The sequence below is a fragment of the Dermacentor silvarum genome, unplaced genomic scaffold, assembly GCF_013339745.2.
Source record: "Dermacentor silvarum isolate Dsil-2018 unplaced genomic scaffold, BIME_Dsil_1.4 Seq499, whole genome shotgun sequence".
Classification (NCBI taxonomy): Eukaryota; Metazoa; Arthropoda; class Arachnida; order Ixodida; family Ixodidae; genus Dermacentor; species Dermacentor silvarum.
In genome coordinates, this window is record NW_023606332.1 from 1 (window position 1) to 12,581 (window position 12,581).

Below are 12,581 nucleotides of genomic sequence, written 5' to 3' on the forward strand. Positions count from 1 at the left end.
CTCTATATAGGTCCGGACAGGCCGCCACTGGAAACTGAACCTGGCAACGTTCAGCACGCGAACGCTCTCGAGTGAGGCTAGCTTAGCAGGGCTGTTTGAAGAATTATCAGGCATTGCCTGGGATATTATTGGCTTTAGTGAGGTGAGAAGAGCTGGTGAGGCTTATACAGTGCTGACTAACGGCCACGTCCTCTGCTGCAGAGGTCTTCCAGATAGGAGAGAATTCGGAGTAGGATTTCTAGTCCATAAGGACATGGCGGGCAACATTGATGAATTCTACAGCATTAATGAGAGGGTAGCATGCATTCGTCGTAATAAAGCTGAATAGGTGGTATAGAATAGAGGTACTACGCCTACGCCCCAACCTCCAGTTACATATGATGAAGAAATAGAATTTTATGAAGGTGTTGAACTAGCGATGGGAAAGGTGCAAACTCAAGTATACTGTAGTCATGGGCGACTTCAATGCAAAAGTGGGGAAAAAGCAGGTTGGTGAGCAGGCACTTGGCAACTACGGCATCGATTCTATTAATGCAAGAGGAGAGATGTTAGTAGAATTCGCGGAAAGGAATAGGCTCCGAATAATGAATACCTTCTTCAGGAAGCGCAGCAGCAGGAAGTGGACCTGGAAAAGCCCTAATGGAGAAACAAGGAATGAAATAGATTTCATACTCTCTGCCGATCCAAGCATAGTGCAGGATGCAGAAGTGTTAGGTAAGGTAAAATGCAGTGAAATGCAGTTAAATGCAGTTAGTGAGGTCTAGGATTTCTCTCAATTTGAAGAGAGAGTGAAATTAGTCAAGAGGAAACAGGCCAACCTAGAGGCAGTAAGGGTAAAAGCAGACCACTTTAGGCTGGTGCTCGCAAACAAATATGCAGCTTTAGAAAAGGAAGATAAAGAGAACATAGAGGTAATGAATGAAACCGTAACTAGGCTGATCTCAGAAGCAGCAATTGAAGTGGGAGGTAAGGCACCAAGGCAATCAGTAGGCAAGCTCTCCTAAGTAACAAAAGACATAATAAAGAAACGACAAAGCATGAAAGTGTCAAACTCAAGAGATCAGATATATTTCGCCAAACTGTCAAAACTGATCAACAAGAAGAAAGGGATATTCGAAATTATAACGTGTGAAAGATTGAGGAAGCTGTAAAATATGGACGTGGCATGAAATCAGTGAGAAGAAAACTTGGCATAGGGCAAGGCAAGATATATGCACTGAAAGCAGGGCAATATCATAAGCAATTTCGATGACATAGTAAAAGCAGCAGAAGAATTATGTACTGACCTGTACAGTCCCAGAGCATCCAAGCTACTTGCATACGAAGTAGTGATTCTATAGTAGCCATTCTATGCTTAAAATCGGATATCTAGTCGGGGTTGGAAGTTAACCAAAAATCGGCAGGCTGGTTGGCTTTGGGAGCCCACGGTAAAACCACAAATGAGGTTTTGCAAGGAGACATGGGTTGGGCCTCTTTGAAATCAGAGAAGTACAGAGAAAAATTAGTGTTGAAGAAAGATTCGGGAACATGGATGAAAATAAATGGGCGGCTAAAGTGCACAAGTATCTGTACATGAAAAGCGTAGACACAGAATGAAGGAAGAGGTCAAGAAAGTTGGCAACCCAGTAAAGGGTAATTGAAACTGTAAATGTACAACCAGGAGGGCTATTCTGTAAGAATCCACCTAGTGAACAAGCGCGAAGGAGACTGGCTGGCCCCTTCGCGCTCAAGGTGCTGGAACCAATCGCGACAGCCGAAGCGGACAGTCCACTAGGTGGATTCTTACAGAATACCCCCCAGGAGTCATAAGAAAGTGAGAGAAACAAGAGACAATGAATTGGAAGCAAAGAATGGAAACAAAATGGACCATGGAGATTTACAAGGATGAGAAGAAAGAAATTAGAAGGGAAAGTCTGTACGATAACATAACTTGCAGTGCCTTGCTATTTGAGGCTCGAGCCGGTTGCCTAAAGACAAAAACATACTGGAGCAAATATTCGGACCAAGATGAGGCATGTGTATGCTTCAGAAAAATCCGGAGACGACTCAGCATATCCTAATGGAATGCAAGGGGATTCATCCAGTGACAACCGTAGGTAATGTACACCTTCTAGAAGCGCTTGGGTTTAAAGTGGATGGAAGCGTCAACCGGTCAGCAGTCGAGATAAGGAATAGATGTTTAAGAGTATTGGTGGAAAAAAACAAGCAGGGAAGAGATTTATACGACCTGATTTCTTAGTCATAGGTAACGGTACAAGGTAGAAATTGAAGGGAAAAAAAAAAAAAAGATTAAGGAGATGTATACAAAAATGCTAGATAAAAAACATGCCTGATGAAGTCAAGCAGGCTAGGTGACTGTCTCTGCCCCGTTGCAAAGGGGATGCTATTAAATCGTCATCATCATCCAGCCCATGCGGGGGAAAAGAAAACAAGAACCAAAAAGCTCGCCTTCATGAATCCGCCGCTGCACATAGAATACGTTCCATACATGCACATACATGTATGCATGCGTACACGTTCCATAGAATGGAACGTACAAATGGAGCATACGTTCGACAGAATGGAACGTATGCGCATGCTTCTTCTGAAACCATGATGTGTTCAAGGCATCCGTCATACTCGCTAGTAGTCAGCAACTCCGCTTAACAAAAGACTCGGTATAATTAATGTGCGCCCGCACTTTTTTTTTTTGTGTGCGTGCGTTTACTTGTGCTCATGCACTCGGAAAAAGCTTTGCTGTATATTGATTCCAACTCGTTAGATATGCTACATTTTTTTGTAGAAGTGATTACAAAATACTCAGATAGACTAAATCCGTCTGAAGTCAGCCAAGACTGTCTTAAAAAAAGTGGGTTGGACGCACATGGTTTGCAAGACAGGTACAAGCACCCTCCCGGCCAGGCGTCCGGCTTGCTAGGGGTGGGTTGCTTGGGAGAGTTTCATACAGACCACTATGCCTGCTGTACAAGAACCAAGAAAAACAAAAAACCACACAAACCTAGTTATGGTACCTACCGGTAGGTACAAGCCCGCTCCCCAGCCTGGTGTTTGGTCATTTTCATGGGGCCTCAATGCTTAAGGAGGAGATTCACCTGTTGGGAAATTGCTGCACAAGACCATGCTTTTTTTTTCCCCAGCCTGTATGGGGCCCCTTTCGATATGAGAACCTCTACAAGAAGCCAAGCATCAGGCCAGGGGAAATCCAACTTTTAGAAACGCAGTGGCTACTGGTATTTGAACCCAGTACTCAACCGTTTTGCCACCATTGCGGCCTGACAACTTGGGAACAGGGGTCATTGATGGTATCACCCCTGGGACCTCCGTAAGAATCCCGATGGAAAGATTACATGCCAGGACACACAATCCTGTATGCGAGAATAATAGAAGGACTCTAGTAATACCTGCTTGGCTCTCATCCCTTTCGAAGGTAGAAGTGCCTTTCGTCGTGAATTATACATGGACAGAGAAACACACTGCTACTTCTACTGCTCAGCGAAACAAGATTTAGCATAGTGTTACCATCTTAAAAGTTACCGATACGCAGTGCCACAACTGTGCATTCTCGGAGGCAAGGTTACTGCAAGTGCTCACAATTCCCTTCGGCTACCTTGATTACACAACATGGCAGTGCCCAGGCTGCCGACGTAAATCCTAATTCACCCATGTTATCCGCTCCCCCTCACGACGGCAAGAAATAAATGATAAAATCAGCCATTGCTTAGCTTCATCTCATGGTGAGGACAACTGCAAGAGTTGTGTTGTCATTATTATTCTAATTGGTCGTTTGTTTTGAAACTGCTGGGCCTAATGGAACAGCATCAAAGTAGAAGCATGTTGATTTCCATCTAACAGATGGTGCCACAGGAATGCACAGCGCTGATTAATGCTAACTTCATCCCCCATAAAGTACTCTCGTATTCAATTATCGGCCAAGAATGTTCCACTCTTAATGAAAAGATAATTGTATTGAATTTAAGATGAAAGAAAATGCTACTTGCAGTCGCCCACAATGGTTGAAGAATATCATGATGCACCAATTACTTGTACTCCCCAGAAAAAAAAAAATTGTGGTTGGGTTTCATATTGCAATGCTTGCACCACAGGCACTTTCTACAATGGTAGCAGCCAGATATTAGTCTCGGCCACAACATAAATGGAATGTTTCGTTTGATCAGCCTTTACATGCAAACAACACCCAACTCATACAATTCATTTGCTTTGTTTTTTACTTGCCAAATGAACAGCACACGAGACTTGCTTAACTACAACTGTAATCATCGGGCCAACAGCGTTGTTCTTCACAAAACCACAAGGCATGACTTTTTTAAAACCACAAGGCATGACTTTTTTTCAAAGATGATTGGATTGCAAACGGCAATCTTTGACAAGGGATACAAGGGCCAGGCAAGAGTTCAACTAGCTACGACGCTGTAAAATGTGGCGCAACTTTTTTTTTTTTCATTGACCAATTTAGAAAAACTCTAAATGTCACTGCTGAATATCAGCCAATAACTGTACGCTCTCCAACGTGGAAGAACAGAAAACAAATTTAAAAAAAGGGAGTGAAGGAAAAGTCATAATGAGGGAAAAATCTGTAATCGATGAGGAACAGTAATGTACACAATCCTAACACTTAGCTCCTCCTTTCCTTGGATGCCTACCGTTCTATGTACACGTGTTTCACCTTGACACAACTTTTGCTGTTTAACTACCTGAGGGGCATATTAGAAATGCACAAGAGAAGCCAAATGATATATTTTCAGACAAGGATTGAGAAAACACACTGCCATGATTTCATTTAAGCTTCCTTAATGACAAGGTTCCATAAGCATTCTGATAGTTACTCATATATTTACCACATTACTCATAAGGTAATTTAAATTCTGTATGAAATTCTGTATCAGTTCTGCATTTATTGCATATAAATACGGAACATAAATGGGCTCGTGAGGATGCCAATGGTCTTCAGTGGGTCGTAGCCTGATCGAAGATCACCTGATTTTGATAAGCTCTTCAGGTAAGATAACGAGGTACACTTATGTTGCTTTAATATTAAATGCCAAATTCTAATTTAGTACATGACATATAGCCTTAAACAAAGCATGCCGCAGTGTCAAGGTGTAAAGGAAATGATAGCTAGCATCTTTCACCACACGTGACTAGCATAGCAGTGAACAAATCTGGCTACAAAGGCTTTCCCACAAATAAAGAAATTTACTGCAGAGCCACTGAGTCGGATACAATACCCACGATTTCTGAATGTACCCACCTCAAAAAGAATAGTGGATTACAATGCCACAAATGATGCAAACTTCCCTGCCATTCTCTTTGCAAAACTTGCACCTAATATTGCAGAATAGTTTAGATGAAAAAAAGGTCACTGCATAACATGAATCACTGAGTGCCCTTTACCTTGGACCTCTGAATATTATGTGACTTTCAAGCATATGTACAAATGTCTTGAAAAAGATTTAGTTGAAATGGTAACACAGGCGTTTGTCTTAAATGCCACATTTTTACAAACTATTGATACAGAATAAAGGAGGAAAGAAGTTAACGCTACGCCAACATTGTGAAATATTACATTACTTACAAGGTAAGCCCGAATGATGACTTCTGTCTAACTACTATTAATTTACCGATTTACAAATGACCACACACTCCTAGGCAATGCTTGGTGCATGAGACCAGCTTTGTACAGCTCATCAGATTCTGTCACAAACATGCATTCACCTTTTGTTTTTCCTAACTGAGGCTGGAAATTGGACCAAAGGCAAGCAGAAGTCTTGTGTCTAATCAGGCAATCAAGTCTATGGTACAGCATCATGACTGTGTGTATATATATATATATTATATATGTACAGGAATATACACACGCGCGCACACTCTACAGGAAAAGTTACAACAAAAACAAAGAGAGAGAGAGAAAAGAATGAACAAGGCAAAAAAAGTTTCTGTGGCAGGTCACCGATTTCACTCGGCTTCATCTGACAGCCACAAGTGTGGACTGCACTTTTCATCTCGGCACGCGCGCGCACACACACAGACCCCATACATTGTAGAGTCCCCCATGCACACGTACACACACATGTCCAGCAATCGTTTGCACTTTGCTGACATCCCATCACACTGCAGCGAGAGGGGGAAAGCGCTTGCGCCACACACAGCCCCCCTTCCATGCCCTCAGAAAATGAGAAAAGCCGCTTTGGTCTATTATCTCTTGGTCAGCTTGAGAACTAAATTCTCTGTTGTCTCAGATGTCCACTCTGGATCGTCATTCGGCACAGACGCAACACTCGAACACTCAGCTGGTGAAATTGGAGGTTCAGGAGGCGCCACTTCCTTGGGTACCAAATAAGCATCGGGGTCAAAGGTCAAGCCACCCGGGTCTGGCTCAACTTCTGGCTCTGGTTTTGGCTGAGGCTCCGGTGGCTCGAGAGGTACATCCTCTAGAGGTGGTGGAGAACCATCCCTGTGGGCAGGCGGCGGGGATGCAGCTGGTGAAGGCAGCAAATGTGGCGAGTCTGCCACCATTCCTTCATACTCCTCGTGGGCCAACGGAAAAGTACGTGGCTCGTAGGGGTCCACCTCGCACGGGGCCCAGCAGGGCAAGCCAGCAGGTGGTGGCGACATGGAGCACTCCATGGAGTCGTATGGCTGCCGGTGGCAGGGTGTCCCATTATTCCCATGATGGGGTGGAGCTTGGGGGCCCGCCGATGCTGGTTGCACCTGTGCCTGGCTGCCAGCGCCACTGAGCACTGCCTTGGACAGGAGGCCGGCAAAGCGCTGCTTCTCTTCCTCCTCACACACCTGGTGCCGAGCCTCAAATGCCTCGTCAGTCATGTCCTCCACCTGGGGGGGGGGCACATCAGTCAGCACACAAAAAGTGCACAGCCAATCACAAAGGTCTAAAGGTCAGCTGGCCACTGCCGACTATGGCCAAGTGACCAACACTTCTTTGTGATAGGATGTATCCAAGCTGCAAAGCACATGCTGACAGGAGGAAAGAAAGCTTAGGAGTCCCTGGCCAGCCTGACAGCAACAAAGTCGCACATCTTTTCCACAAGGAACCAATGCGAATGGTGGTCTGAACAGCCATACTGCAATAGCAACCATGTTTCGGTTGCCCAATTCTGCACAGTGAGCAATTGTGGGCTGCATTGATGGCCACTGTTTGGCCAGTGGCATGTCTGTACTTGCACAGTACACAGAACCAACCAAGCATTAGATGCAATGCAGGCTTGACCTCTGTAGCTCAACACAAGAAAGGGCAGAAAGGGGAGGAATGTGGCCCACCGAAGCAGCACTCCAAAAAGGGGTCGCTCCTACACTGCTGCCATTCCCTGTTCTCTAGCGCAACACTACAAAGTGAATGCTTCCCTTTCCTTTTCCTGCAGACACTGCTGCTAAATCCCTGCGATACGGGCGCACTGCAAGGCAGGTTTCCTGCGGTGGGGTCAAACAGCTTGTTGGGACTCTTCAATTGCAACAACTTGAGAATACAGGGGACAATGGGGCTCAATCGTGATCATGTACTATCACTGACAGCACCTATGCATGCAAGCTGCTCTTTGGTCCCAATGCTTGCTGCAGTGGCACTTCTGCCCTTTACATACTTCTGTCCCGACAATGTTTGTTGTTTACCATTTATCCACGCATAGTAGATTAGTTCAAAAGCAACACACAGACCCCATGAAACTACTTAAAGCTGTTTACGATGAAACCACAGCAGGCTGCTTTAGACAAAGCCAATAGTGTCACTCGTGCTCTTGCCAGTGCCTTTACTTTATGTGATGGTGGTCATCCCATTAGAGCGCAATGCCAGCTCAGGCTCAGAAGAACAGCAAGTGAGTCATGGGTGTCTTACTTCATCCTTCAAGTCGCCACAGTCTTGGAGCGCTCCACTGAGCTCCTCTTCTGTTAATGCACGCCACCTGAAACCAAACAAGATGTTTCATGCATTCTGTCTCACAAAATTAGCATTTGGCAGCAGTACATGGCAGAAAAAACTAATCACACAATTACCAAGCCAACATTTCCATGACTGTTAGTAGTACATGACAGCAGTTTGTAAGAACAGCCACTGTCTACAAACTACAGAGGCATTTGTTAATTCACCACCAGTTTTATATATATACACACAGCAAAGTAGACGCGCGTATGAAGTGGTTCATTGACGTTTCGGCCGGGGTCCGGCCTTCATAATAAACCGCTTCATGCGCGCGTCTACTTCGCTGTGAATATTTACCCGGACCCAGAATCGCTTTTTCCTGGTGTGTGTGTGTATGTATGTATATATATATATGAAGTGATGTTATGCCGGGATCCTGTAGTTGAACAGAAACTTGTAGGTTGAGGACGCACATACGAACAAATACGATACTTTATTTCCCACGTTTCGGCCGAGGTTCGGCCTTCGTCAGGGAATACATGAAACGGTAAGGCATTGCGCTTAATTAAATACCTACATGGTATTAGGGGGGGGGCACAACACATTGTTGCTGTAAGGTACTCGTGTCGAATCAGCATTGCACATGTCAAAAAGAAGAAAAATAAATAATAATAAAAAATGAAAAAAATTTTTACGCCACGGCATGGTTGTAAGAACAGGTTTGTACAGGTTCGCAGAGGAGCAAATGTAACCAACCATATATACATGAAGAACAGCGTTTACAAAGAGATGACACTCGCCTTAAATTTTTTTTTTTTTAAATAACGCCAAGGCATGGTTGTAGGAACAGGTTTGTAAACCAAGTTCACAGAGCAGCCAATGTCACTCACCAAGCATATACACAAGAAAATCGGGGTTTACAACAAGATGACACATCATTTAAAACCCTACCCGTCCCCACCCTAACCTACCCTTCCCCTCCCCGAACGAAAAGCAATGGAAGGATTGCAGAAACGCTCAGACATTGTTATAAAGCCCGCCGATAAAGGAGGAGCTATAGTAGTAATGAACATGACTGACTACTTCAAGGAGGCTCACAGGCAATTAACAGATGACACATTCTACAAGCAGCTTGATGACGACCAAGCTGACAATTTTAAGTCTCCAACACCATCAGGGACCTAATAAGGGATGGTAAACGCGCCAACAAAGCAATGCACTTGTTAGTGCCTCTCAGTCCGGTACCAGGAAGGTTTTATTTACCACCCAAGATACACAAGACTAATAACCCTGGTCACCCTATTGTGTCAGGCGTTGGAACTGTCACCGAGCCACTTTCAAGCTATGTCGATAGCCTAATTAATGGGATTCCTTCTACTTTTTCTTCTTATCTAAAGGATATGTCCCACTTCTCAGCCGATATCATTGACCTTGACATCCCCTATGGCTCATTTCTGGTTACATTGGATGTTGCCTCTTTTTATACTTGCATTCCCTATGACAATGGTGTCCGATCAGTCATTAACGCTTACGATGACTCATCTCTTGACAAATCTGTTGATAGCTCTACTTTAGCCACCTTGCTAAAGCTTATCTTGCACCTTAGCAATTTTGAATTTGACGGCGTAAACTTTGTACAAGTGAGTGGCACTTCAATGGGGACTAAAATAGGGGACGTCCCAATTACGCTAATATATTTATGGGACAACTGGAAAATGAATATCTTAAACACGTGAACTAAAGCCGTACTACTGTATTTTTGCGCATATAACCCACCCTTGCGTATAACCCGCACTCCTAACTTTGAACTCCATGAAAAGAAAAAATAACCTCACGTACAACCAGCACGCTTATTCGGAAAAATGAGGACAAGGAAGTTACAACTACGCGCAGCCATCATTTCGTTTTCAAAACAAATATATTTCAAAACGACCGCCGCAACGTTGTCAGCGCTGTCGTCCAATTCACTGCTGCCATCAGAGGCTTCATAGCCGCTCTCGAAGACGTAATCGTCTTCGGAACCATCTCGCAGCAGCTCTGTTGCCGATTTTCTTCAGCAGCGGCTATGATCTTCAGTTTCTCTTTCAATGTGAAAGACTGCCGCCGAGAAACATTCATGATAGCTAAGGCTGGCCAACTGTGCAAACTGGGCGTACACTAAACGGCACCTGACTCATGTTAAAAGCGTGCGAAAAGCACAGAACACTCATACCGAAAAGCATTTTTCTTCCTCTATGCCGAAAAGCGTCTAACCAGACTATGAATGTGAATCAGGCAATAACCTGTGTTGGCCTCTTATTGGCTTAACACACGTCGATGTCGATAGGCATGCGGACAATGGGGATGCTGCACGGCAGGCCGCGCATTGCCATGAAGCCGACCCCCACCCCCTCCCTTTGCGAATATTCGCAGATAACCCGCACCCCCCACTTATTAAGCACTTTTTTCAATTTTTTGTGGGAGTTATATGCGAGAAAATACGGTACTATAAACGCTATATTGATGACACCTTTCTCATCCGGCACCACAGGGAGGCAGAACTTCTGGCTTTCATTGCGGACTTTAATAAGGTTCATCCATCCATTTCGTTTTCGCAATCATACTCGCACTTATCTGTTTTCTGGACATCACAGTATCCCTGTTCGGCAACAGACTAACCACTGCACTTCATAAGAAAGCTAATGACCGTTCACTGGTACCTTTAGTTTCAAAGTAGCCACGTTAAACACTGCAAAACCAGTATACCCTATAGTCAAGCAAAACGCTCTGATTTCATTAACTGCGACAGACTCTGCGATGCCCTGATAGTGCAGAAGTATCCACTCCTAATTGTGAATGACGCGATTAAGCGAGCCGATACAGTGGACCGCAGTGCGCTTCTTAGACGGGATAAGCGGGTTGCGCAACGAAGGCATACAAATTTAGTTTTGACACATTCTGCATCGTTTCCAAAGTTTAATGTCATCCTTAAAAAACATAACATACTCATGCAGAGTAATCGCCTCAGAGACATGTTTCCGGAGCCTCAACGCGCAGTTTACCGACGATCAAAAAATTTATGCGACATGCTTACGTCTTCCAAGATAACAAAACTTATTCACATAGGCTGTCAACCATGCAACAAGTCACGGTGCAAGGTTTGCGTTCACATGACGACTTCGCAGAGTGTTACGAGCACTGCTTCAAATTTTAGCCTCAAGATTAAAGGTAACTTCAACTGCGACACAACCAATGTTATCTATTTACTTGAATACTCAACATGCAAGCTACAGTACATTGGACAAACGGAAACAGGCTTCAGATTGCATTTTAACAATCATAGATCGCATGCCGTGAGCCTTCGAATCTTCCACTATCCAAGCATGTCTCTATCCCGGGCCACTCTTTTGACAAGCTAACGGCCACCATACTTGAATTTGGTTTCAAGTCGCACCACGAAAGGGAGGTTCAAGAATGATTTCTAATCCATAAATTTCGTGCCGTGGCCTCTGGGATTAACGAAAACGCGGGCACATTACCCTTTTTGTCTGCAAAATAGAGATTCATATTCCTATTGCCCTCAGAAGAAACAGTTCACATATTGTCGCATTTTTTATGCGACGTCGCCAGAATAGCTGTTAGTACACCCGACACACATGCGCAAGCTTCGTCCGAAACTATTTTCTAGTTGCTGATGTGTCCATTCTATATATATTTAGCCTAGGATGAGCGATATTAACGATTTATTGCTGTCTCATTTTTGTTGGAACTTGTGTACACACCTTTCTTGCTAAGCTCTTTTGTAAACCCTTCCTTTGTTGCATGTGTTGCTCTACGAACCTGTCGTTGAAATCATCCCGTGGTGCATTCTCAGCATGTTTGAGTGATGATTCGTGATAGTGCAAGTACCCTACAGCAAAAAGCTGTCTCCTGTCAAGGCTGTTTGTCTTTCCCCCGCTTCTTTTTTTTTTTTTTTTCATTTTAATGATGTGTCATCTTGTTGTAAACCCTGATCTTCTTGTGTATATACTAGGTGACATTGGCTGCTCTGCGAACTTGTACAAACCTGTTCCTACAACCACGCCTTGGCATTACTTTTTTTTTTTAAAGGCATGTGTCATATTTTTGTAAACGCTGTTCTTCATGTGTATACAGTAGCCGACGGATTTTTTCGGACTCCAAAAATTCGGACTTGTTGGATATTCCGGACTTCATAAACGTACCGGCAGGATTCCATAGAGCTAATGCATTTTCGCGACCGATGTTTCGGACGAATCTAGGTGCCAATGTTCGATTTTCCGGACTAAATCGCTCGCTCCGAGCCACGCTACCCAATCTTGGAAGCCGCCTAGTTGGATTTTCCGCTGGCTTGGCCGGGCTTGGCTTCAGTGCCCCCCTGTATAGCCTTCAAGATTGGTACACTCACGCTATCCTCTCGTCTCCGAGTCATGCCCACTCTTCCTTGGCCGACAAAAACGTTCCACAAAGCGTGACTTGCTTTTTTTTTTTTTTTTGGGGGGGGGGGGTCAGCTCAGCACTAACGTCATGTCACTTAAGCGGAATACGGGGTTCTTTTTGAGTTTTCTTTTTTTTTTTTTAGTTTCGGTTGCGCCGTACGCTGTGTGCGGGTGAAAGCTTGCGAGGATCCGCCGGCGACCGGAGGCGCGTGCGGACTTCGTTCGCTCACGGGGCACGGGGAGAAGGCGGCGGA

At 44.5% G+C, this 12,581-nt stretch overlaps 1 protein-coding gene across 1 annotated transcript in view; it reads right to left on the reverse strand.

Moving 5' to 3' along the window:
* Positions 1–4,208: 4,208 nt before the first annotated feature.
* LOC119435174 (uncharacterized) overlaps positions 4,209–12,581 on the reverse strand; it is a 31,262-nt gene continuing 22,889 nt past the window's right edge. The window contains exons 5-6 of the mRNA XM_037702100.2: positions 7,868–7,934; positions 4,209–6,852 (exon numbers count right to left, since the gene is read on the reverse strand). Coding sequence (XP_037558028.1) covers positions 6,214–6,843 — 630 coding nt within the window. The 5' untranslated portion in view covers positions 6,844–6,852; positions 7,868–7,934 and the 3' untranslated portion in view covers positions 4,209–6,213. The remainder of the gene's footprint in view (positions 6,853–7,867; positions 7,935–12,581) is intronic.